This window comes from Zalophus californianus, chromosome 10 (assembly GCF_009762305.2).
Source record: "Zalophus californianus isolate mZalCal1 chromosome 10, mZalCal1.pri.v2, whole genome shotgun sequence".
Classification (NCBI taxonomy): Eukaryota; Metazoa; Chordata; class Mammalia; order Carnivora; family Otariidae; genus Zalophus; species Zalophus californianus.
Window position 1 is genome coordinate 64970430 of NC_045604.1, and position 26429 is coordinate 64996858.

The 26429-nt window shown below is 43.5% G+C and overlaps 2 protein-coding genes across 9 annotated transcripts in view; both read right to left on the reverse strand.

Annotated features, from left to right (window-relative positions):
* Positions 1–26429, reverse strand: part of SMYD3 (SET and MYND domain containing 3) — a 707320-nt gene that overhangs the window by 135519 nt on the left and 545372 nt on the right. For all 8 annotated transcript variants that reach the window (XM_027613201.1, XM_027613207.1, XM_027613205.1 and 5 more), the window contains 3 exons: positions 22493–22560; positions 20770–20872; positions 10608–10718 (listed from right to left, as the gene is read on the reverse strand). In XM_027613201.1, the coding sequence (XP_027469002.1) occupies positions 10608–10718; positions 20770–20872; positions 22493–22560 (282 nt within the window). The remainder of the gene's footprint in view (positions 1–10607; positions 10719–20769; positions 20873–22492; positions 22561–26429) is intronic.
* LOC113933268 (voltage-dependent anion-selective channel protein 1) lies at positions 10891–12649 on the reverse strand. The gene has a single exon (XM_027613208.2). It carries the CDS (start codon positions 12608–12610, stop codon positions 11759–11761), a length of 852 nt encoding a protein of 283 aa, XP_027469009.1. The 5' UTR covers positions 12611–12649; the 3' UTR covers positions 10891–11758.

Consider the following 26429-nt stretch of genomic DNA (forward strand, 5'->3'; position numbering starts at 1 on the left):
AATAACAGATAGTAATACAATAGTGGGGGGGGGGCTGTAACACCCTATTTACATCAACAGATAAATCATCCAAACAAAATCATCACAGTGGCTTTGAATGACATATCAGACCACATGGATTTAAAACATATATTCAGAACATTCTATCCTAAAACAGCAGAATACACATTCTTTTCAAGTGCACATGGAACATTCTCCAGAACAGATCACATGTTAGGCCACAAAACAAGTCTCAACAAATTCAAAAAGGCTGAAGTCATTCCATGTACCTTCCCCAACCACAACACTATGAAGTTAGAAATCAACCACAAGGAAAAATCTGCAAAGAGAACAAATACATGGAGGTTAATAACATGCTACTAAACAATGAATGGGTCAACCAAGAAATCAAAGAGAGAATAAAAAAATACATGGAGACAAATGAAAATGAAACCCAATGGTCCAAACTCTGGGATGCAGCAAAAGCTGTTTTGTTATGGGAGGGAAGTTTATAGCAATACAGGCCTACCTCAAGAAGCAAGAAAAAGCTCAAATAGACAACCTAACCTTATATCTAAAGAAGCCAACAAAAGAACAAACCAAACCAAACCAGTATAAGTTAGGAACTCATAAAGATTAGAGCAGAAATTAATGAAATAGAAACTAAAAAAGGAATAAAAGAGATCAATGAAATCAGGAGCTGGTTTTTTGAAAAGATAAACAAAATTGATAAACCTCTAGCCAGACTCATCAAAGAGAGAGAGGACTCAAATAAACAAAATCAGAAATGAGAGAAAAGAAATAAAAATGACTACACAGAAATACAAAGCACTATAAGAGAATATTATGAAAAATTATATGCCAACAAATTGGACGACCTAGAAGAAATGGATAAATTCCTAGAAACATATAACCTGTGAGAACTGAATGAGGAAAAATAGAAAATTTGAACAGACCAATTATCAACAATGAAATTGAATCAGTAATTAAAACACTCCCAACAAATAAAGGTCCAGGACCACAGCCTCACATGTGAATTCTACCAAATATTTAAAGATGAATTAATACCTATTCTTCTCAAACTATTCCAAAAATTATAAGACAAAGAAAAGCTTCCGAATTCATTCTATGAGGCTAGCATTACCTGATACCAAAACCAGATAAAAGACATGACAAAAAAAAAAAAAAAAAAGAACTACCAGCCAGTATCTCTCATGAACATAGACGCAAAAATCCTCAATAGTATACTAACAAATTGAATCTAACAAAACATTAAAAAATCATTCACCACGATCAAATGGGATTCAATTCCTGGGATAAAAGTGCGTCTCACTATTCACAAATCAATCAGTGTGATACATCACATCCACAAGAAAAAGGATAAGAACCATATGATCATCTCAGTAGATGCCACAAAAGCATGTGACAAAGCACAACATCCATTCATGATCAAAACCCTCAACTAAGTAGGTTTAGAGGGAACACACCTCACCATAATAAAAACCATATATGAAAAATGCACAGCTGACATCATACTCAAGGGTGAAAAACTGAGGAACAAGACAAGGATGTCTAATTTGCCACTTTTATGCAACATAACACTGGAAATCCTAGCCACAGCAATCAGATAAGAAAAAGAAATAAAAGGCATCAAAATTGATGAAGAGGTAAAACTTTCACTATTTGCAAATGACATGATACTACACACAGAACACCCTAAAGACTGCACCAAAAACTACTAGAACTGATAAAAGAATCCAGTAAGGTTGGAGAATACAAAATCAATATACAGAAATCTGTGGCATTTCTATACACTAATAAAGGAAGAGAAATAAGAAAAGAATCCCATTTACAACTGCACCAAAAAGAATAAAATGCTTAGAAATAAACTTAGCCAGAGAGATAAAACACCTCCACTCTGAAACTACAGAATACTGATGAAACAAATTGAAGATGACACACACAAACGAAAAAGCTACTCCATGCTCATGGGTCGGAAGAACAAGAATATTGTTAAAATGTCTCCACTAACCCAAAGCAATCTACAGATTCAACGCAATCCCTATCAAAATACCAACCGCATTTTTTTTTTTTTTTTTTTTACATCACTACACATCTACTGGAATGATTACAAACAAAAGAAAAACTGAGAAAATCAAGTGCTGGCAAGCATGTGGAGTAACTGAAAGTCTCCCTCAATCCCCGTGGGGATTCAAAGTGGCACAGCTACACTGGAGGACAGCTGGGCAGTCCTTATGAAGTCAAACACACGCCAGCCGTGCAGCCCAGCCATCCGAATCCCAGGGATCACGCGGAGGGAACAAGAACTTACATTCCCCCAACAGCCTGCACGTGAATGTTTACAGTGGCTGTATTATGATCAACAAGCACTGAAAAGAACCGAGCGTCCTTCAACTGATGCACGGGTAAACTGTGGAACAGCCACATAATAGAACACGATTTGGCAATAAAAAGGAACCCGATACTGATATTAGAGAGTTACATGTCAAGTAACACGGCTGAATATCGGATGCATAATGTTAAGTGAAGGAACCCAGAATGGAACGACTGGATTGGTTCATGCGACATGCTGAGAAAGGTAAAGCTACAGGGGCGGAAAGCAGATCAGAGGTCAGCAGAGGCAGAGTGGGGGAGGGCAGACTAGAAAGTGGCACGAGGGGATCTGGGGCAGGAGGGTGGACTGTTCTTTGAGTAGTGGTGGTGGTTGCAGACTATATACATTTGTCAAAACTCACAGCACTGCATACTAAAAACAGTGAATTTTACTGAATGAAAATGATACTTGAATTTTATTTTATTTCTTTAAAGATTTATTTATTTGAGAGAGATATCAAGAGAGAATGTGAGCAGGGAGAGGGGCAGAGGGAGAAGCAGGCTCCCCACTGAGCAAGGAGCCTGATGCAGGGCTCAATCTCAGGACCCTGATATCATGACCTGAGCCAAAGGCAGACGCCCAACTGACTGAGCCACCCAGGTGCCCAGATACTTGAATTTTTAAAAGATAGCAAGAGTATATTTGCTATTCATAAACTTATAGAGACAGCATAGTGGAGAGGTTAGGGTTATAGCCTCTGCAGCTAAAAGCCCCAGTTACTTCATCCGCACAATAGGAATAAGGGCAACCACCACCCTCCTCAAGTCATGGCAACTGAATGAGATGAGGTGTATAAATCACTCAGCAAAGTACCAAGCATGTGGGAAGTGCCCCAAAGTTTTAGCAGGCATCATAATATGGAACATTCCCTGAGAAAGGGCACTCCTTCTCCAGCACTTCTTGAACACTGTGTGCCCTGTGTTGGGCTAGGTACGGTGACCGGGACACAGGAACACAGACTCCTGTGTCCCAGTAGCTGTCACTACCCTCCCCCAATCTTCCCTGAGCCGTAGCTTCTTGCAGACCACAGCTAGAAGAAAAGCGTTTTTGTGCAAGAATTGGAATGGTTGTGAGACAGAATTCCTGTCACCACAAACTGTGGAGCCACCCTCTTCTTGCCCTGGGGTGGACTTCTGAATGCACCAGAGCACCCTGCAGCAGCCTGGGAGCCCAGCTGTCTACTCTCTGGGGAGAAGGCAGGGCTGTGATGTGGCCAGCAGCATGTTCCAAGGAGACACAATAGCTACATTGTTTATTTCCCGGGCCAACTTTATAGACAGTTTTACCAAGCCCAGGAGCCTCTCCCATTTCATGGTAACATTGCAGATGGGATTGTGTGGTCATGAAGTCAATAAACTCCCTTCCTCCCTTGAACATTCGGGACAAGCCAGCACTGCGCTCACTCCAGGGAAACCCTTTCTTCTGTTGTTGGGAGAAGCAAGGCAGAGATAACACACACTCATACTGGGCTTAGACCCCTTAAAATCTGTCTTGTTTTGTCTCTCTCTCACACACACATACACACAGACGCACACCATTCTTCAATCCCCTGCCAACTCCTCCTGAAGATAATGTAATGCCATTATGATGAAAACATTAGACACAGGGCACACACTCCACTGAGGCTGTTAAAACCTGTAATATGAAACAACTCAGAGCTGGTTGAGCTCATCGGTCCGCCACAAGGCATTTCTGCTTACAATTAATTTAGCAAAATGGAAGAAGGGAGCAGAAAAAAAATCTTGGTTTACCTAATGACCTTTAAGTAATTGCTCGTATTTTAAATAGACTCAAGTTACCATCAACTTCCTCTTGGGCAGAGAACTCAGGTCCTTTGACTACAGCTTTAATTCTAGCACTGCCTTGGTTACTTCTTCAGCGAAACACCATTTCTTCCTTGGCTCACTCGGCCTCTGCTGCCTGCTTACCAGAGTTTAGCGGAATAGCCCCGTTGAGGTACAGTATATGCAGGAACCAAGCACAGCACCCCTGGAAGGCGCTCCCCATGTAGGATGCTGGGCCACTTCCGGGCTCCATAATGCACACGTGTCAGGGAGGGCCTCAGAAGGGACCAAAGAGAGGAAATTCCATGGTACACAAGAGGATCTTCAAACACGGGCTGAAATAATTACCAAGGACGATAACTAACAGCACTTCATTTCTATGAAGAGATCAAAAGGAAGCGGACCTAGCATTGTAGCATCAGGAATGAGAAGCGTATTAGGGCTTCCCCCCTGCTTCCCCCTGCCCACAGAGCCATTTATTCAACGTTTTCAGAATGACTCTGCTCAAGTCTCTCTCCACAGAAGGCCCTGTGATAAAGGATCTAGACCCCTTCTCTGGGATCTCAGACAGGCTGGTATGGGGTAAAAGGTGCACACATGCTTGGAAGCCCTCAGGAGAATTCAATCGTTTATCCTCACGTCTTCCTTTGCCTCCAAAGCCTTGAATTCACACCTACATGCTTGAAAAGCAAATCGCAGATGTCCGATCAAGATGCTGTAAGGTCAGACTTTAAAGTGCTCCCCTTTACCCCAAACCCCACAGCAATGGTGAGTAAAAGAGAAAAAGCGAAACCAAAAATAGCTTTATTAATTCAAAAACAAGAAAAGACGTCTCCCTGGACCAAAAATAGAACAGAAATGCAAAGCAAAACGCCAAGCTGAAGCTAGGGCCTCGGGTCTGGAAGCAGGCGGTAGCAGGCACACGTTCCATTCCTGCGGTTAGGAGGGGTAGAAATGTTTCACGTAAGAAAGGTGAGTCAAGCCCAGGTAAGGCTCCTTTGTTTATAAAAAGAGGCTGAAGACACAGGGCTGATGACCTGTTCCCTTAGGCTGAGGATATATAGGAAGCTCTGGGCCTGGAAAGGTCAGAAGACACACTTCTAGGTATAGAGCGCCAAGATGCCCATCACCTAAGTAACCGGGTCTGCAGAGCCTCAACATCACTGTGGCACATCGGTTCCAAATGCCATGACATCTGAGGGGTCTGGGACAGGCAAGTGCAAGGCCAGAAGACAGAGGGGATGAGCACAGAAGGAGAGAAAGGAGGAAAACCCAAAATACTTCCTACTCCAAACGAGCTTGCATTATAAAATTCTAAACCACTTAGTGAAATGCAATGCTAAGGAAGATAACCAACAAAAATCAAAGATCAGAACATGAGTTCACTCTAGTGGATAAGCTATGGCTCTGACTGACCAAGACTCTCAGGGTATAATGCAGATGCTCAAAAAGGTAAGTAACAGAGGAGGACTCAGGAGGAGAGAATATGAAGGTATGAAGCAGAGATAGGGAGAAATAAAACATAAACCGGGAGATATGGAAAAAAACCCAAACTTGAAATCCTAAGAATAAACAATAGTCCTTAAACCAACCCAGTAGCAAACAACATCCCTAGGATGTGATTTAAGGGAGCTTTAGCTTTAGAAAGAGAATAAATGCCAAAGCCGAAAGGAAGCAGGAGAGGGAAAGTGTACTAGTGTTTTGAACTGGCTTCTAGCACTTTGATTTTTCAGACTGTATGCATGTATCACTTTAATAAAAATTAAAATAAAGAATTGAAAAGACTGCAAGAAATACCATTAATGAAGGATCATCTGAAGGGTATGCAGTCCTTGCTTCCCTTGGTACAGTGTAAATTTTATTCTTAGAAGGGAGCAAACCATCAGAGAGATAGGAAACAAGACTATATAAATTTTAACCCTTCGTGTTACTTCTTCTATTAAGTTACAATTTGAAATTATGTCTATCACCCACATTGAAAAATATTATAAAAAATCAGCTATTTAAATAATTATGGAGTCTGCTGAGGACGTTGCCCACTACATCTTTGGGACCCTTTGGAGTGGCTCTGGCCTCAGTACCAGGAAAAACTGGGCTTTGGCCGAGGAACAGGTATGTATCCAACCTCACAGCTACTGTAAATTCTGACTCAGTCCTTCAGCTTTGGCTGTTGGGAGATTTAGAGTAATTTGTGATTGGTTTCTGGTCACTTTATAGGATCACACGGAATGCCTTTGGGGCACTGACTTGCTTTTGTCTTATTTCCTGTCACTCTTATTTCACAAATCAACGTAAGATTTACAGCCATTATAGCACACATGCACATCTGCCTACATTTACGTACTTACAGTGATATGTAGAGAGATGTGTATGGATGTGTGCCTGGAAGCCCTTTGGAGGCTTCTGAGTGGTGGGAGGTATAATGAGACAGAACGCACTGGGGAAGGAAGGGAAAGGAAGGGAAAAAGGGTAGCTTGGACTTTGGGGTCATGGCCTCCAATGCCGAGCTAAGAGTCTGAGGTTTATCCTGAAGATTAAAGCCAATGGCAAATGTTTTCCAAAATTCTGAGCAAAGCAATGACATGGAAACCGTGGTGGTTCAGAAAACTTACTGTAGGCCAGTGTGCAGGATGGATGATCAAGGGGACATGGAGGGCCAGGGGACCAATTAGGGGCTATTTCAATAATCCAGGAGTGAGGTGAGGCAATGGTGTTATTAGTAAACTGACAGACACCGTGTTTTAGAAGGATCAAACGTAAGAGGCTTTAGGAAAGAAAAAGTGACATGGCCAAGAAACACAGCTTTTTCTTGCCACAAAGCAGGCGACATCCAAGGAAGCATGCTGCCTACTGCCCACAAACTTAAGGGAAAAATCAATTCCCACTGGTCTATTATTCTGCTTCTATGGCCTCGGATTCTGACCTGGGCAAACCACAGGAGATGCCAAATTGTTCCAAAGCCTCCCTTAGAAGGTAAGGTCTATTCCTTCCAGAAATTAAGCTGCTGATGACTAGAAATGACACCTAGCCCCACACATGCAAATCACAGCTGCTCTGTTAGGCCTCCTGCCTTCCTGAGACAGGCCAGCGCGTGAGTCCAGCACCATGCAGATTCAAGCACTGTAATAAATACTGCCTCACACGGAAACCTGGTGAGATGAATTTCTTAGGGTCCAAGAAAAGCAGAAAAATAATCTTGAAAACTTTAAGCCTAGGAACTGAAGTAAATTTAATTCTGACTGAAGTAGTTTTGAATTCATAATCTTTGTGGAATGCATTAAGCTGGATTCACCTGTGTCTTATTTTTTCAAAGCAAATCAGCAATACAGAGATTTCAGGAGGGATGTTTACGTCACAAAACAAAACAAAATTCTCAGGTAAAGAGAAACTTGAAAATATAACTGATGAGCTAACTGAAATCACGTTTCTATTCTCATCTCAATACACACCCCACTCACTTCTCCTAGGAAACATTTCAGAGAAACATGGGATAATAGAGCTGGAAGGGGCTTTAAGAGCATCCAATTTAATTCCGTTGTGTTATATACCGTGTTTGTCTTTCTCTGTCTGACTTATTTCAATTAGCATAATGCCCCCAAGGTCCATCCATATTCTTGCAAATGGCCAGAATCCCTTGTTTTCAACGGCTGAATAATCTCCCAGTGTATATATACCACATTTTCTTGAACCATTCATCTATGGATGGACAGTTAAAGTTGTTTCCATGTCTTGGTTATTGCAAATAATGTTGCAGTGAACATGAGGATGCAGAGATCTTTTCAAGTTAGTGTTTTCATTTCCTTTAGATAAATACCAGAAGCAAAATTACTGGATCATATGGTTGTTCTATTTTTAAATTTTTGAGGAACCTCCAAACTGTTTTCCATAGTGGCCACCCGGGTTTGCATTCCCACCAATAACGTAACACACAAGCATTCCCTTTTCTCCACAACCTCACCAACGCTTGTTATTTCTTGTCTTTTTGATTCTAGCCATTCTGACAGGTGTGAAGAGATACAGATGGCCAACAGGTACATGCAAAGATGTTCAACATAGTGACCACGGAGGAAATGCAGATCAAAACCACAATGAGATATGGGTCCCTTGTATGACAGATGATGAAATAAATCTGAGAGGTTGAATGATTTGCCCAAGGCCACTCAGTCTGACAGGCACAGAATGGATTAGAATCTAGCAGAATTATTAAGTACCTTTTCATGTTACCATTTGGCCCATCTCTAACACAACATTTATGATGGTTAATGTTATGTATCAATTTGACTGGGTCACAGGGTGTCTGGGTATTTGGTTAAACATTATTCTGGGTATGTGTGTGAGGCTGCTTTTGGATGAGATTCACATTTGAATCAGTAGACTGCCCTCCCCAATGTGGGTGGGTCTCACCCAATCACTTGAAGGCCTGAGGAGAACAAAGACTAACCCTACCACAAGGAAGAGGGAACTCCTCCTGCCCAACTGCCTTCGAGCTGTTTTTTTCCCTCCTGCCTTTGGACTCAAATGAAAGGCTGGCTCTTCCTGGGTCAGACTAGAATTTCACCAGGGGTCTCCCATTTACCAACTGCAGGTCTTGGAACTTCTCAGTCTCCACAATCACATGAGCCAACTCCTTATAATAAATATCCCCCCACTACTCCTTTAAACACACATACACACACACACACACACACACACACACACACGCATGCACACACACACACACACCCCTGTTGTGCTCTTTTTCTGGAGAACCCTAATGCGATATTAAACATTTAGCTCAAAAGAGGAAAGAAAATGGTCTCAATGAACACGGTGGACACTGTAGATCAGCTATGCAAAAGCCACTCACAACCTTCCTCTCCCTTGTCTTCCTCCAGTTTAAAGGCTGAAAACCTAAAAATGTAGTTTCCTCACCTCTTTTACAGCTAACAGGCGTCATACAATACAGTTCTGAACAATCAAGTGTAGGTGGAAATCCCTAGGAGCTTTGCCCTTTGTTCTTTGCTTTTTATTACCCCTTCTTCTTCATGTCTAGAGCTTGGACACGCTGGCCGAGGGTTGAGGGCATCAGTCATCCTGGGACCATTTTAGTTGGGTTATCTGTTATTTTAGGCTAAGCCTTTTCCTAATAGACAATTTCTAACCCTATTTCAACTACACCAAAAAAACCCAAAAGTGAACATGACCCCAATTTTAATAAAATACAAGCACCTATCCAAGAAAGTTTTTGTGGGTCTACAATACAGATGGAGTGTAAGAGGCACTAAATCTAAGACCTCCCCTTCAAGGAGGCTGGTGGGAAGATAGCTTGCTTCTTGCCATTGCAGATTACGGTCTGGGTTGAAATCCCAGGGGATCCCCTATAATTCTAGCATGTGTGGCTGTCGCAAAAGGCTAAAGCTAAAGTGGACTGAATCTTGGGCAGGTATTAGCAGTGGATCCAACTTTTCCCATTTAGCACATTTATTTCTTTTTCATTAAAAACTAATCGTGTTCACTGATTCCTGCCTCATTAGAATGAGTGCATGGTCCCTTCTCCTTCAGGCAAACAGAAACCTTTCTCCATCGATCCTGGCACCAGAGACCACAGGTGGCTCTATGGTAGAGAGGAAGGAGCACTAGATTCAGTCAAAAGATCTAAGTTTGAGACTTGGTTCTGCCCCGTTTTCTTCACCCAGAGTCTCCCACAGGCACACCTCCAAACCTTTCTGAGTTGCATTTCCTAATTCACAATTATTGAGTTAAATGACATAGTAATTACAAAAGAATTCCCACAAATGCAAAACACTCTGCAAAAGTAAGAATTATTAATCAGATAACTCAATTGTCTGCAAACCAAAAGTCAATAGGTTCAATGTGAGGAAAGCACATGAATAACAGGAGAAAAGTTCATTCATTATCTTTTTTTTTAAACCTAAGTTCATCCATTGTCTTTGTGGCATTTATTTTGGCTTTTCTTCCTTTCTCAGAGAGTAAAAGTTGCTAGAGATAAGTGAGCTCTCTCTGCCATAAGCGTTATAGCAAAAAGCCTTACAGAACAAATTTTAAGGAAATAAAAAACTAGGAATGACTCAGTACATTCACTAATTGAGCGGTAGCTTACCAGCCATAATGTACCCTAACCCCCCTGTTGTATGATCTAACAGCGCTCCGGCCTTCAATGTCCTTTTCATTATATGTTTAACGTCTATATTCCTCTAGAATCTAAGCTCCATGGATCTCTACCTGAGATTAAACCTCTCACTGCTTCGTGGGTGATAAAAATTCAAGGAGATAAAACATGTGCCCCACAATGCATTCTTTTTATCCACCTTAGTTTCCCACTCTGCACTGAGAGTCATTTCTTTGTGGATTAATGAAAGAAAAGTGGGGTTCTCTGAGAGGTCACTGGGATCGTGCCTGGGAGATGCTCCAAGCTGGTCTCGCCCCCCCGCCCCCTGCCCACCACATACCTTGTCTTGGGTTTGGCATCGCAAACAGTCACATTCAAAACAGTACTGGTCCCTCAGCTGCTCCCGGCGCTCCTCACTGGTCATCAGCATGTCCAGGTAGCAGATGGTGAGCTGGGGGGGCCACAGAGGAGAGGGTCACGTGGCTGTGGTGCTCATCATCTTTACCACATGCTTACTATCATTGCTGATTATTTAAGCAAAACACATTTTCATTACACACCAAAAAGCGCAAAAAGGAAAGATACTACTTACAGTCTCTCTATGCAAATAATCACTTGTAAAATTTTTTTTTTTTTTTTTGAGGTTTCAATATTTTATTCAAGTTTTACTTTAAGTGATGTTAATTACAGCATTTGAAGGGGAGGATCTAATTCCACACAAAATGGAAGACTCTAAAATGTACCCATTAAACGGCTAAAAAATAAACCAAGTGGCAAGAATAGAACAAGTCCAATTTAGATTCCGAGTGTTGTCACAATGTGATTACAGTCACAGAGACTCTTCCCAGCTCAGAGCTGGGACTTTTAGAAGCTATTTCATACTCTGGTGCAGGGGCAGAAAACCACAACATGAGAGGGAATTAAGTCCTGAATTAGTGGCTTCATCACATCCATCTTCTCTACCCCAAAATGGGACAAAAGAAACAGCTACCACAGCCTGCAGACTACTTTTGTTGTAAAAGAGGTGATGGACTGGGGTGGAAACAGGTCAGGAAAATCTGTCTAAAAAAGTCTCTTTCAGATGGGTTTATACACACCATCAGTGAGTCTCTCCTTCCTTCGGGTAGGAAACCCAGTTCAATTCTCAGGAAGTCATAATTTCATTCATGTACTCCATACCAATTAACAAAGTGCCTATAAATTATCAGCTTCCATTGGCAGCCATTTCTAGATAAAAAAGAAACCTGAACTCTCTGGAGGGGCCACCAAGCTCCCCCCAAGTCTACAGCTGAAAGAACTTTTCATGGACTTGGGTTTCTTCTGTACCTCTGAAAGGGTAACACCTTAAAGCTGAATCATCTTTAACCTGGAGGTCTAACATGATACTTAGCAATACTTGCATCCCAGACATACAACATTAAAAGGTACACTAAATTCTGAAGGTAGCTAGGCTCAAAATAGTTTAAAATTAAATGACTGTACAGTATTCATTTATGCCTGAAATTCCAGTCCTAGACCAAGCTTGTGGCCGCCAGCATTGACATTCTTGCCATCCAGCAGAGCGGATAGGGTCAGTTTGATACCTGGCTTTAGGGTCTGAGTGTATCCTAAACCTATCAGGCTGGAGTTGTTCACTTTAGCCGAGAAGCAGGCGTCAGGGTCGATCTGATATTTGGCCGCTATTCCAAAGCGAGTGTTACTATTTCCTGCTGTCCAGGCCAGATTGACAGCGGTCTCTAACTTCTTGTTCACCTTCTGATAAATGGAGCCACCAAATTCTGTCCCATCGTTTACGTTAGTGTGGAGCTGGAATTCGTCAGTCTTGTAGCCAACCGCAAAGTTGCTCTGGGTCACTCGAGACTTTGCAGTCTCAAAATTCATCTGGTAGCCAGCCAGCCAGCCTTCATATCCCAGCACCACAGCACCCCGGACTGAAGGACCGGCAATGTCGAAATCCACGTCACAGCCCAGGTTGATGTGCTCCCGCTTATACCCTGTCTTGATTTTAGCATTTTTTTTCCCTGTGTTTGGTGAGAAGGATGAATCAAAGGTCAGCTTCAGTCCACGTGCAAGCTGATCTTCCACAGTGATCTCTGTGCCTAGTGTGTTGTCAGTGTTCCATTTCTCTGTAAACGTCAGACCATATTCGGTCCATCTGTACTTGGTTTCCAGACTGCCGGTCACTTTGGTGGTCTCAGTGTTGGCTGAACCTGAGCTCGTAAATTCCAGTCCATTCTCAGATTTTGTTTTCAAGTCAAGTTTTATTAAGCCAAATCCATAACCCTTGGTGAAGACATCCCTGGCAGATTTGCCAAGATCAGCATACGTGGGAGGCACAGCCATCTTCTGCTCAGGGGCGGTGGCGGCGGGCTCGGCGGCTGCTACCTCACTTGTAAAATTTTAATGCATTACCTCCAGTCTTTGTTGTGTGGTGAGCACCTGTATATTATATACTTACTTTAAAGATCTGGACTCCTGGCCTCTATACACTTTTACACCTCGCCTTTTATCCACCAAATAAGAGAATATCAAGAGCTGGTGTGTGTTGGGTAATACTAAGCCTGGGTAGTAAAAGCTGTAACCGCTTGCAAATAGAGAAGCCAGATCAATTCTAGCCCCCAAAGGGGCAGCAGATGACACACCCAGATGCTCTTAAATCCTAATTAGTCCTGCAGCCTCATGGAATCTGAAGTCAACCAAATTTGGTGGCTTTGAAGTTAGGAAACTGTTTTACTTGTGACTACAGAAAAAGGGGGCGCCTGGGTAGCTCAGTTGGTTAAGCGACTGCCTTCAGCTCAGGTCATGATCCTGGAATCGCGGAATCGAGTCCCATATCGGGCTCCCTGCTCAGTGGGGAGTCTGCTTCTCCCTCTGACCCTCCCTCCTCTCATGCTCTCTCTCATTCTCTCTCTCTCTCAAATAAATAAAATCTTAAAAAAAAAAAAAAAAAGGAATAATTTCCAAGTAGGGAGAACTTGGAATGTGATGTCAGAATGTGATCCTAGATGGAAGCTCTTAAGCTGACTTCCTTGGGCCCTTTCAGTGATTATGTTGTCTTGGATGGTGAAAGGTCAGGTTTCTCTGTTGCTGTCAAGTTCCACTTGGAGACACAGGTCTTTGGGTAATATTGCGATGTTCACACATCCCACACTCGACCAGATCTATATACGCTGAAAGGCTAATTCAATATACACAAAATGGCACTACTGATCTCCCCAGGCCTGTTCCATCTCTGCTGGAGCCGTCCCAAACTCAGCTGAGAGCAATGCATCTTTCGTGTCCTTCAAGAAGAAACCTCAAAGTCATCTTTGATTTCTCTCTCCCTTTCACATTCTTTTTTTTCTTTAAATTTTTTATTGTTATGTTAATCACCATACATTACATCATTAGTTTTTGATGTAGTGTTCCATGATTCATTGTTTGTGCATAACACCCAGTGCTCCACGCAGAACGTGCCCTCTTTAATACCCATCAGCAGGCTAACCCGTCCCCCGACCCCCTCCCCTCTAGAACTCTCAGTTTGTTTTTCAAAGTCCATCGTCTCTCATGGTTCGTCTCCGCCTCCGATTTACCCCCCTTCATTCTTCCCCTCCTGCTATCTTTTTTTTTTTTCTTAACATATATTGCATTATTTGTTTCAGAGGTACAGATCTGTGATTCAACAGTCTTGCACAATTCACAGTGCTCACCATAGCACATACCCTCCGCAATGTCTATCACCCAGCCACCCCATCCCTCCCACCCCACCCCCACTCCAGCAACCCTCAGTTTGTTTTCTGAGATTAAGAATTCTTCGTATCAGTGAAGTCATATGATACGTGTCTTTCTCTGACTGACTTATTTCACTCAGCATAACACCCTCCAGTTCCATCCATGTCATTGCAAATGGCAAGATCTCATTCCTTTTGATGGCTGCATATTCCATTGTATATATATACCACATCTTCTTTATCCATTCATCTGTCAATGGACGTCTTGGCTCTTTCCACAGTTTGGCTATTGTGGACATTGCTGCTATAAACATCGGGGTGCACGTACCCCTTCAGATCCCTACATTTGTATCTTTGTCTCCCTTTCACATTCTTGCCCAATCCACCAGGAAATTCTGTGCGTCCAACCTTAAAAATATATCCAGAATCAACCACTTTCTACCTCTCCCAATGTGACCGTCCTGGTCTGAGTCGCCTTCCAGTATCATATGACCTCACTGGAAGAAAGGCCTGGTCAGCCGACCAGAGTTGGCCCAGCCCCCATGGCCACCCCCAGGGTGACAGAAGCCACGGCCCAGTCTGGCTAGCTGGCTCTCTCTGGACCCTTCCCATGTTAGGCAACTATATCACACTGCTCCGAAACACAGAAATAAGAGTATCTGGCCTTAAGACGTGTAGGCTACGGTTTTACTGAACGTCTACTCCGTGCTAGGCACGGAGTGAGGCAGTGTGAGGCAGTGAAAATCAGCAGAGGTCTGGGATCCTTCGGGATTTGCACCCACATCCCTTGATTCAAGCCAGATACTCTTTCTATAATATGGCTGCTTCTCATCCTTCTGGGGGCTGAATGGAGACTCACTTCTTGAGGGGCTGCACCGGCATCAACCCTAAAATGCGTAAGCCTGCATTCCGTAGTGTTCTGTGACAACTGGGCTCCTTCAGATTTAAGTCCCTAAATCCCTTTTTTGCTTGTGATCTGAACCTGGGGCTGCCTGGGAGATGCAAAGGACCATCATACCAGGCTTTGTTTTAGGATGACTCTATGTCCCAAATTCCAAATAACCAATTGCAAAGCACACTTTTGAAACCGCCTGCTAGTAAGTCTGGGGAAGGGTATGCATTCATCTTGTCTCAACAGGCTCTGAGAGCCCCGGTTTCCTTAAATGAGGTGATGGTAAAATGAACCGAACTTCATGCTCCCTCTTGGGTTGGCTCTGGGACTCTCCTTCTTAATCCAGCCCAATGGCTCTTAGTCATCAGCCCCTGCCATCAGATTAGATCACTGGGTGAGTACCATGTGCCCAGTGTGAAACCAACAAACCCAGGGCTAGAGAAAGAAATTTGGTTAACCTAAGACTTAATTACAAGGGCCAAAACTCATGAGTGATCACGCCAGGCAGTGAATGGGCAACAGGAGACTAGTTATTTCATTTAACCCCACTAACTAGACTCTAAGAGCCTCTGTCACTACCCTGTAATTGCCTGTGATCACTACCTGGACTGGGCTATGGCTTTCTAACAGGCCCTGGGTTTGTTGGCTGCAGGTAAGGCACACAAAGGCTTCCCCACTGATCTTCTGTCTGCCTTTCTAGCCTGGACACTTTCCAGTCTTCACGATTATATACACTGCGACTCCTCAGAAAGGGTGTGCTCGGTGAGAGCCGGTACTGAGCATCCCTGCCTCAGCTAGCTCGTGCCTGCCCTGCACCATCAGCTTCTTCAGAGCACTCTCAGCCGGCAAGCTTGGCTCAAACATGCCGCTTCCCATGAACACTGCCCCATTTGTCCCTTTTTGCCTCTTCCACATTCATCCAAGTTCACAAAATACTCTGTGTCAAAACTGAAGATCTCAATGGCAAAACATTTTTATGCATATTTGGGGGGGGGAAGCACCATAGGTTACTAATGGGCAATGACAGTGAAATCATTTTATCAGCCAAAGATAAAAAGCCTTTCTTGAAGACTCACTGGTTCACCACTTTTAATGAAGAATCTGCTCACTACATGTAGGGCTCATTTAGCAGGAACGTATATATGAAACTTGGCCATTGATCAGTGGATGCTTTAATGGCATAGAACAAAATCGCATTAAAATATTAATGCCACTGACCATTGCTTTGCCATTTTAGAGCAGCTTTTATAGGAAATGCAGTAAATCACTTCCAACATTAGAGTAATATCATGAAAGATATTTGCTGAATATTGGATATATTGCTTACTTGAATATTTCAAGGCAAAGGAACCCCTTTTCCATGAAGCCCATCTTTCCATTATGTACAACAGAATGGATAAGAAGACCAAATTAAAATTAGACTTCATTTTCATTTCTGGAATCACACAGTCACAATTACAAATTTTTCTGCGGTTACTGGCTCTGAACTGAAAACAAGACTGCAAATCTCACTTCTTTTTAAAATCACACCTGAGTGTTAGTGTTTCTCTTCTTGTTGTCACACCCTTGTATTCGGTCATTAGCAAATCCTGCTACTTTTAGCTTCTAAATATCATATTCTTCAGATCCCCCATCATGAGCCGCCACCTGAATTTGTCCTGACTTTGGGGCACCATTGTCACCTCTTGCTTGGATTACTGCATCAACATGACCCTCACTGGCCCAACCTTGCTTACACATGGCAAATCTGATCACAGTGCCTCTGCTTCAGTGTGGCCCCACTGCCTGTCCCCAACCCCTTCATGAATATCTACTGAGTGCCTCCCATAGATCAGACATTGTTAGGAGGTCCTTAATAAGGCCCCCGTGGGGTCCTATAATCACGTCTGGTCCCTGAATAGCCCTCATTGGCTGGTCACATTCAAAGTTTTCAGTCAATTGATAAGAATGCTTCCTACTCCTTGAACTCACCATTCTGTCCCTTGTCTCTGTGTCTTTGTCTAGAACGCCTTCACCTGTGTCAGGCAACTTGAACTCTATGGATCCTTCAAGAGTCTAGGAGTCCCTTCTCTGGAAGTCTTTCTTAGCCGCTCGCCCACCCCTGCCCCCTACCACCACTTGGATGCCCCTAATCTGAACGTCTATAAAGCCCTAAGTACTTTATACTATTGTACATTTCATATTATCTTATTATTTTCTGTTCTATGTCAGTTTCCTCGTTTATACCTTGAGCTCTGGAAGGCAAGGCTAGGTCTTACTCATCTTTGTATTCCCAATGCCCACCCCAGGACATGACACCCAATAAGTAGGCAGTGAATTTGTCAAATGACTTAGCACATAAGTAAAGAGGACTGAGAGAGAAGCCACACTGAAGCAGAGGCACTGTGATCAGATTTGCCATGTTTCTTCTCTCTCAGTCCTCTTTACTTATGTGCTAAGTCATTTGACAAATTTAATTTAAATTAAAACCAATATGAGGGATACTGACATGCTCAGTTTATGCAAATCATATTTTTCACAGTTGATACGGCTCCAGAGGATGCTGGTAGCCAGGGGCGTTATCTGTAACAGCTACAACCTCTTTTTACCAGGAATTTCCACAAGCGTGGCCTAGACTGTCCAGCTTTCTTCCCTGATCCATGTTTTAGAACACCATTAGCGGATAATACACATTTCATGGCTTACCAAAACCCTGAAGAGGCAGCTGTCAGCAATCCAGCATGAGGGCCATGCCTCAAACCTTACTATAAACCTCTCTGTAGGAGGTACTAGATGAGGAGACAAAAACCCCAAAGCAAAACCAAACCAAACAAACTAAACCAAACCAAACTAACAGACCCAACAACTCAGCATTACAGTGGAAATCCTGAAGTAGCAAAGTGTTATAGATAGTGCTGGTTTGAAGGGAAGGGTCTGAAAGTGGTCCAAGGGATGGGCTTCATGTGCAGAGAAACAAAGGGGTAGGAAATTTCCATGGTGACTTCTACTATGGAACCTATGCAAATTCCCAGTCTCCTGGGCTAAGGTCTGAAATGGTCTCATCTCAAACTGGTAATGGCTGGCTTTCATGTTACTTTCTTTCTGGGGCCCGTGGGACACACCTGAAGATTAGTGGTAGTTTTAAAAATGGCTCTAACATTCTATTCCACCTCTGGTTTTGTCTGCAGCAAGCCTCATTCACTCACTCAACAGATACAGAGTAAGGATCTTCTCTCTAAGAAGCACTATGCAGTCGTCCCTCATGGAGCCTGTATCCTGGGACTCACATCCCAGGGAGCATGTGCTAGAACCAGGGGCTCCCTGATGAGCATCAGAGCCAAGATGCAAAGTTGATCCTCTGAAACTGCCAAAAGCTTCTAAATTTACTTCCTTGCTCAGTTGAACTAAAGCAAATATTTGCACAATAAAAAGGAACTACCCCTCTTAACCTCAAAATGTCTTTTCTCCTGGTTCTCCCTCTGCCCCAAGGGGCAGTTTGAAATGTGTGGGAGGAATGTCAGGTGTTGGGGGTGGGCAGCTATAGGCATCAACTGACCTGGGACTCAGGACAGCAGCCTTCACCGACACAGTGAACCGCTGACCATCCAGAATGCCAACAGTTCCCTCAGGAACAAGCAATCCTAGGCTCCATGGAAGCTCACTTTAATGGAAGTCAAGTCAACAACGAGCCACAAATGCCTCCTCGGGGCAAGGCCAAGTACTGGGTACTAAGGGAGATACGGAAGTAAGACACAAGGGCCTGTCCTCATGACGCTTATGGCCAAACAGAGAAGTCACCAGAAGAGCCAGAATAATCTCAAAGAAAATAAAGGAGATCTCAAAACAAAAGACATTTCCTGTAATCTGGGAAATCAGGAAGAGGTTTATAGAAGGGATGATGTTTGAAAGAACCTGGAAGGGTGTGTGACATTAACACAGGAAAATGGGGGCGGGGAACCGTGCAGACAAAATGTCACCCACCAAGACACACAATGGGGTGGGGAAAATTTTATTTTCTGGAGAAAAAAAAAATCAAGCTCATAGCCACAGAGAACAGATCAGTCGTTGCCAGAGGTGGGAGGGGGGTGCAAAATAGGTGAAGCAGGTCAAAAGGTACAAAGTTCCGATGATAAAGTAAGCCAGTCCTAGGTGTATAAGGTATAGCATGGCAAGTATAGTTAACAATACTGCAAAGCATACTTGAAAGTCACTAAGAGCATAAATCTTAAAAGTTCTCATCACAAGAGAAAAAATATCTGTAACCATGTTTGGTGATGGATGTTAACTAGACGGACTGTGGTGATCATTTCACAATATACACAAACATCGAATCATTGTGTGATACACTGGAAACTTACAGAATGTCATATGTCGATTACACCTCAATTAAAATTATCTTCCAAATAGACGGTATGAAAGGACTTAGAGGGAGAATGCTCCGTTTGTTGGGAAGTTGCTTTGATAATATCATGCGGGAACATATCTGAGTCTGCAGGGCCTGATCCTGAGTACAATTATTTTGTGTCAAGCGAGAGGAAGGATTTGCTTGTTGCTCCAGAGATGGAAGGAAAAGGACATGAAAAAAGTGAAGTCAGCACCAAGAAACAAGACTTTTTTTCAACTAAATGAAAACGAACCAAGGAAAATAATGGGCAACCAAGCCTAGAAAACAAGGCATAGGAAAATCTCTTTGTTGATCCTGAAAATGCCGACTGTTTGTATTAGTTTTTCTGTTTGCCTCTCCAGTTATTGATTTTTTTAATTTAGTAAATCATCCTCCTATCAGCAGCAGCGACATCGTCTTTGGGGATAGTCGGCCCTCAGCTCCCACACTAATGCTGCTGCAAATGGACAGCGCCCCCCTTTCTTACCTGCCTTGCAATCACATGTGGCCCAAGAATAAAAAACAACGTAATTCTCCATCTCGTTGACAGATACCCCAGTGTACTGAGCACAGGGGTCCTAAAAATGGGAAACCCAGTAAGTGGCTGTATAGGAGACAGCTTATTCAGTTGAAAATCAGATTGGAGGGAAGTCTTGTTGAAGCCCAATCCCTGTCTACATAAAATATGGTGCCCTTGAGTTTAGGTTTTATTGGTTGAGTGCTGCATAAATGCAATAAAAGCTTATGATACTCTGCTTTCCTTGCAATAAATATCCACTTTAGCAAATTGGAAGGTGGAAGGAAACTAGGTTCTAAAGAGTGTAAAATACCTATAAGCCCACGTTCGGTGTGGTTATGTGTGCAAACCCTGTGTGGGCTCCGCTTTGGGAGCCCAGGGGCAGCTCATCCCCAGCTGCCTTGTAAGACCTGGTGCTTTGGAGAAGGACCTGTGGCAGGTTACAACTCCAGAGGGTCAAGGCTAAGTCACTACAGGAGGTTGTACTCCCTGGCCTCTCTGCCCTTCGCATCTTTGCTGAACAATTGCACAGAAACATTGAGAGCTCTGTAAAGGCCCCATGACCACATGAACGAGTAAATCTTGTTTGCTTTCTTGCCACAAAGATACATGAGTCACCTGCAAAATGGAACAAGTAGCCCTGGGGGTAAGTAAGCCCTTGGGGTCCCATTCACAAGCCGGGCTGCATGCCTGCCCACGAAGGATGAGCACTGGCCAGGATGCGAAAGGCTGGCAAACCGTCACATGCACTGAACATGGACACTCCGTCACACGCTCACACCCCTCTCTTGCACACACACAAGAGGACCTGCTGAGATCCAAAGAAATGGTGGCTTACAAAGGCAATCCATCTATAATCCTGGACAAGGACTGAGGGGAAAATCGGTCACTGGGTGGACGCATTATGGCTCTTCTCCCTGGTGGAACGATCGGGACAAGCTGTCCCTCAGGCACAGCTGGTTTCAGGGAAGGGTCTCTGATGAAAAGGAGGCCAGGAGGTGGGAAAAGCAGGTGGCTTACCTCCTCTCCTGCCTCGATGTCCCGGACTGCTCGCAGTAAGAGGTGGGGCCCGTTGAACACAATGGAACAATTGGGGTCACAGCTATGATTTAGCAAAGACATACTGGAGGAAAGAGAAAAAGAGGGTAGCGTCACTCAGCAGACAGTCAAGCATCTAAAGTTAATGAATATAATCAGCAAAAGATACTTCAGCATGGGGGGGGGGTAGAGGGGACAGGTAAAGTTGACAGGGCACCAGGGACTGAGGGCTCTAGGAGAAGTCCCAGAAATGTCACTAGCCCACATCGCATAACGCGAAATGCTCCCCAAGATGGAGGCTACTTAGGGAAGTGTGTTAACAAAAACCTTTTCTGAGTGCTTTCTGGGGGTGAGTGTGGGGGACAGCTGTCTCCTTAGATGGCAACCAGGACCCCACCAGCCTTTCTCACACAGCTCTGGTCTGTGCGGCCCCTTTGCAGGACCTGCCTGCCTCCTGAAGAATAACGAGAGTCCTCCCTCTTACACAGAAAGCCGAGGGCATCTTGCTGACGAGATCCTGGAGCGCCTGGAGCCCCGGCCCAGTCGCTTTAATATCACGAAGGTGGCTTTTTACCATCTGGGAAAGGGAATGAATTTAAGCTGCACCATACTGGATAATACTCAGAAGAACTGTAAGTGAGCGCTCACTGTGTAGAAAACACTTTCTTAGCCTTTACACAAGTTTTCCAAATTCAAACATCATTCAAATCTCATGAGGGCCATTGAGAGATGAAGGAACGACCACGGGGAAGTCAACGGCTTGCCCCAGGACACACAACCAGCAAGTGGGACCGAATCGGAACGAGGCGGCGTGAACTCCCACCCTGTGCTCTGACCCATCTTTCTCGGGACCCAGACCAACAGACCCATGATTTACAACACTTGTGAGAAGTGAGAAAAGCAGGTGAATTCTCAGGTTCACAACTAATGATAAGAAGGACTATATTTGTATTTGCACCTTCCCAGCATGAAAACAAAATGGACTGAGGAGTGACTGCAGTGTTTGTGGAGGGACAACCTGGCAGCTCAGGGGAAGAGGGTCCACCTCAGAAGCAGCGGCAGAGAGCACTTCAGAAAGCCAAACCCTGAAAGTCTGAGGCAATGGAGCTTGGAGTATGCTGAGCCAAAAGACCAAATGACCCCAGTGGGTGCAACACCATGAGTCTGGTGAGACACTCCTGTGCTTCTGCCCAGGAGGCTGGGGAACAAGATCAGGGCAGGTGGGAGAATAACCATTTTTTTGGGATTTATTTATTTACTTGAGAGAAAGAGCATGAGGAGGGGGAGGGGCAGAGGGAGAGGGAGTAGCAGACTCCTCTCGGACCAGGGACTCGATCCCAGGACCCTGAGATCATGACCTGAGCCAAAGGCAGACGCTTAACCGACTGAGCCAACCAGATGCCCCAACGTAATAACCAAGTTTTGTTAGCACCCACGATCCCCAAATTCTTACCCCAAGGCCCCCGAGATCAAGAATTTAGGTCTGAGGTGGGCTTCTTTGCTCATACCACAGCATATACTACAGGGTTATAAAATTCTTTTCTTTAAACTTAACATTTTCCATTTTCTTATAATTTATCATTAGGTTTTGAGCATTGCTCTTGAACCAGCTGCGGCAATCGCCTTTCTGACACCTTCCACAAGGTCAGGGAGCTGGGTGAATTACAGTTGTTTCTTCTAGTAAATGAAATACCATTTGCCGTACCTCGGATATAGGCCAACACCAACTTCCTGCATCTCTGCATTACAGATGGTGAAAGCATTGCAGATCACCTGTAAAAACAAGGGGAAGACAATCAGGATTACCAGAGTCACCTAAGAAACTGCAGGCAAGAGAACAGAAATGTTCAAAATCAAATGTAGGAGTTTTAATACTTTAATAGTTGTTTTGGAAAGATCCAAGCCAAACAGGGATGCTCTTTCATTTGCAAAAGAAGGTATGTGGGACACACTTTCCTTAAGAAAGTCAGGTTAAGTGTACAACATCCTGTACAAAACCTCAGGCTTAAACCAGCACAGGGCCTGTTAATTTCACTCTAATCCTCTCCTCCAAAGTTACACAGTTCCATTACAGGTTTAAGTTTCAGAATACAAATAATCTATTTATTGAGCACTAGACTCCTACCACCTTGGATTTTCTTTTCGCCTCAAACTGCCTGCAATTTCCAAATGCCACTGTGTATCGTGAGGAACAGCAGCCTGTCTTTTATTCCTACAAAGAGGGAAGGACACCCTGAGAGAGTCTGCAATCCAAGCTGACGGATCACAAGGAGCACAGAAAGTCATTCATTCCAGCCATGGCATTTACTAGGGACATGCAAGGGCCTCATCGACTAGATAGCACAGTCCTATACCCTATGGGGAATGGGCCAAAAGGAATAGAAGATGTGATCACTGTGTTCAAGGGACCTCAAAACCTATGGAAGGCCACCCAGAATCACAAAAAGAGCAGGACTTGGAATCAGACTTAGAATCAGAAACCCTAGGTCCTGGCCACACATTGCTGCCTCAGGCAGGTGCTGGGATGAGCAGTGAAGGAATAAAGCAAAGTTCCTGCCTTCATGAAACTTAAATTCTAGTGGGGGGTGGGGGTGCACGTTTGTGTCAGAAGAAAGAGCAAGTGCAAAGGTCCTGGGGTGCAAATATTCTTAGGTACAGAGTAACAGCAAGAAAGCTGGTATGGGCAAAGCAGGGCAAGGGAGAAGAAGAAAGGTGAAATATGAGATCAGAGTGGTAGTTAGATCGTTAGGTGCTTAGAGCTATGTCTAAATTGTTTTCTAAATGAGACAGAAAGCCACTGGGTTGCTTCTGAGCCAAGGCATGAATGGATCGGATTTCTGTTTGGAAGGATCACTCTGACGCGTAGAGAATGGGCTATAGAAAGGCAAGGGTGGAAGGAGAGGGAATGAGAAGCTCAGGTGAGGTTGGAGGCCTGGATGTCGGTGGCAAAAGTGGGGAGAAGTGAGTGGTGCTGCCAACAGGATTTATGACAGACTGTCCAGGGGAATGGAGAGAGTCAAGGATCAGGTTTGAGCATGGACCCAAACAGGCTCCATAATGTTGCCATTCATTAACAGGAGAAGACTGGGAAAGGAGCAGGTTTGGTTGCAGGGAGCTGGGAGCAAGGCCAGGGGCTCTGTTTCAGCCGTGTTAAATTTGAAACGGCCTACTAGACATCCCAGCCAAGGCCAAGTATGAGCGGAGCGCCTGGAGTGCAGGGCAGCAGACGGGCTGGAGACGGACACATAGGACAAGAAAGAACAAAGCCCATCAAGAAGAAAGCAGAAGAGGACACTGCAGATTTGAGATGAACCAGGGACCACAAATGGATGCTGACTTACTGTTATAGTCTCTGTAAAGGAAAAAAAGAAAAAGAAAACAAGCGACAACGAATGTCTTTAAATCAGGTTTATATGAAAGAACGTAAAGTATGAAAAAGCGCTCAGTCCTTTGAGACTCCTCCACTGCTCTAAAGAGCTCTTCTATGAAATCTAGTGCAACCTATCATGATTTAGCATTTCCTCTAAAAGTCTGATAAAACTGCAGTTTCAAATCAGGAAATAAGTTGGTGTATTTTAAACACACTAGTTAAATTGCTCTAAGGGCATGTGTTTCATATTAAGTCGCAAGAGTGTACTGCCTACACATATTTATGTATAAAATGGATGGTGGAAATGCAGGACAAAAGATCCTGCGTTTTCTTTTAGAAACTTTACACATTTTTAAATGGGTATGAATTTGGGGAAAGGGAATAGAAACTTTAACATGTATTTTTAAAGTGTATTCAGGACTTTACCAACATTAAGCCACCAATGAAACACCAGATCTAACCCATCTAATCAGTTAACTTTTTTTTAAGATTTTATTTATTTATTTGAGAGAGAGAGAACAGAGAGAGAGGGAACACAAGCAGGGGGATTGAGAGAGGGAGAAGCAGGCTCCCTGTGGAGCAGGGAGCCGGACAGAGGGCTCGATCCCAGAACCTTGGGACCATGACCTGAGCCGAAGGCAAACACCCAAAGACTGAGCCACCCAGGCACCCCTCTGTTAACTTTTGAATTAAACCAAAATGTAAACATTTTGTTTCTCCACTGTGAAGCAAATTAAAGGCTTTTCCAGAATAGGTTTATTCTGACAGAATTTTTTAAAAGAAAGAAAAAAGAGCTAACAAGGGGAAATGTCAACTTCCTCCAGGAAACTTTCCCAGATCCCTTGGACCTAGCTGATTTACTCATCTCGTTAGCAGCATTTATCATCCTGGTTCATTATTTACCCATTTACTTGACACCAAACACAACTCCTGTGTAAAATACTCAGAGGGCAGTGATGGTGGTTCCTTGCGTGAAAGACACTAATACAGGTTTTTCTGGGAGATGGATGGTTGTGTGGGTGTGGTCCTCAGTGTCCTCAGGAGGGTACTCCCTAGGACAGGGTCAGAGAAGACATCAGAAGTAAGTCACAGGTATCCTGTAGGTGTGGAAGAGCAGATACGAGATGTGGTTCCATACTCTGCCAAGGAGTAAGGAGAAGTTCATCTTCCATCTCTCTTGTCCTTTGGCATACAATCTGTTGATATCCCTGCTCGGATCTCTTTGTCCATTCTTGCTCTCCACTCTGGCTCATCTTTTGTTTCAAGCTCTTTTCCATTAGTCCAATGGATGGGACGACAGGCCTTTAGGCCTCAGAAGAGAGCAAAGGCTTGTTTGATCCTCTGCTTAAAATGCCAGGGGCCTGGGGCACCTGGGTGGCTCAGTCAGTTAAGTGACCTACTCTTGATTTCAGCTCAGGTCGTGATCTCAGGGTCATGAGATCAAGCCCTGCGATAGGCTCCATGCTGGGTGGGGAGTCTGCTTGGGATTCCTTCTTTCCTTCTCCCTCTGCCCCTTCCCCACATTCCCCACCCCAAAAAAATGCCAGGGTCCTGATACATGAGGCACAAAATAAATGAAGGAATGAATGAATGGGCAATAGTCCCCACATCCCTCGCCTTCCCTCCTACTTCTCTGGCATCTTTTCCTTTGTTAACTTTCCTCCCTTCTTTTCCTTTTCCTATTTTCACTGGTACCTCTCTGCTATTCTCATTCTGCCCTACTCCACAATATAGGTACGATGTTTTAAAGTCCTACTGAGCCAACCAGACAAGTTCCTCTTTCATATTATTCTGAGAGGCGTTGTGTGCCAGGTTTCTAGAGCTAAAACAGTTTAACTTTTGCCTACTCCCACTTTTATTAAAAATACTGGTTTCACTCACTAGTATATCCATATGTGCTCAAGTGAAAATCTGAAAGGAATTTCTCTTTATACCAAGAAATAAAAGAATGGAAATAAAGCCCAGAAATAAAAGTTTAGACACTTTTCAAAGTATTTCTTTGTATAAACAGTTTTCTTAGAAAAGTGCACAGTTTAAACAATTAATGAATGAAAATGCCTTTAGAAAAGCATATTAATGGGATTATTTCAATTAAAAAAACAAATTAAAAAATTCTAAAAATTAAAATGGAGTATTATGGAGTATTACTTTAAAATATTTCCCATAACAAAATTGAAACATACATTTAAATTATTTTATAATTATCAAATATGGTTATGTGTATTCTTACAATATTTCTTTTGAGGTAATCAAAAGCCTTTATAACACTGTA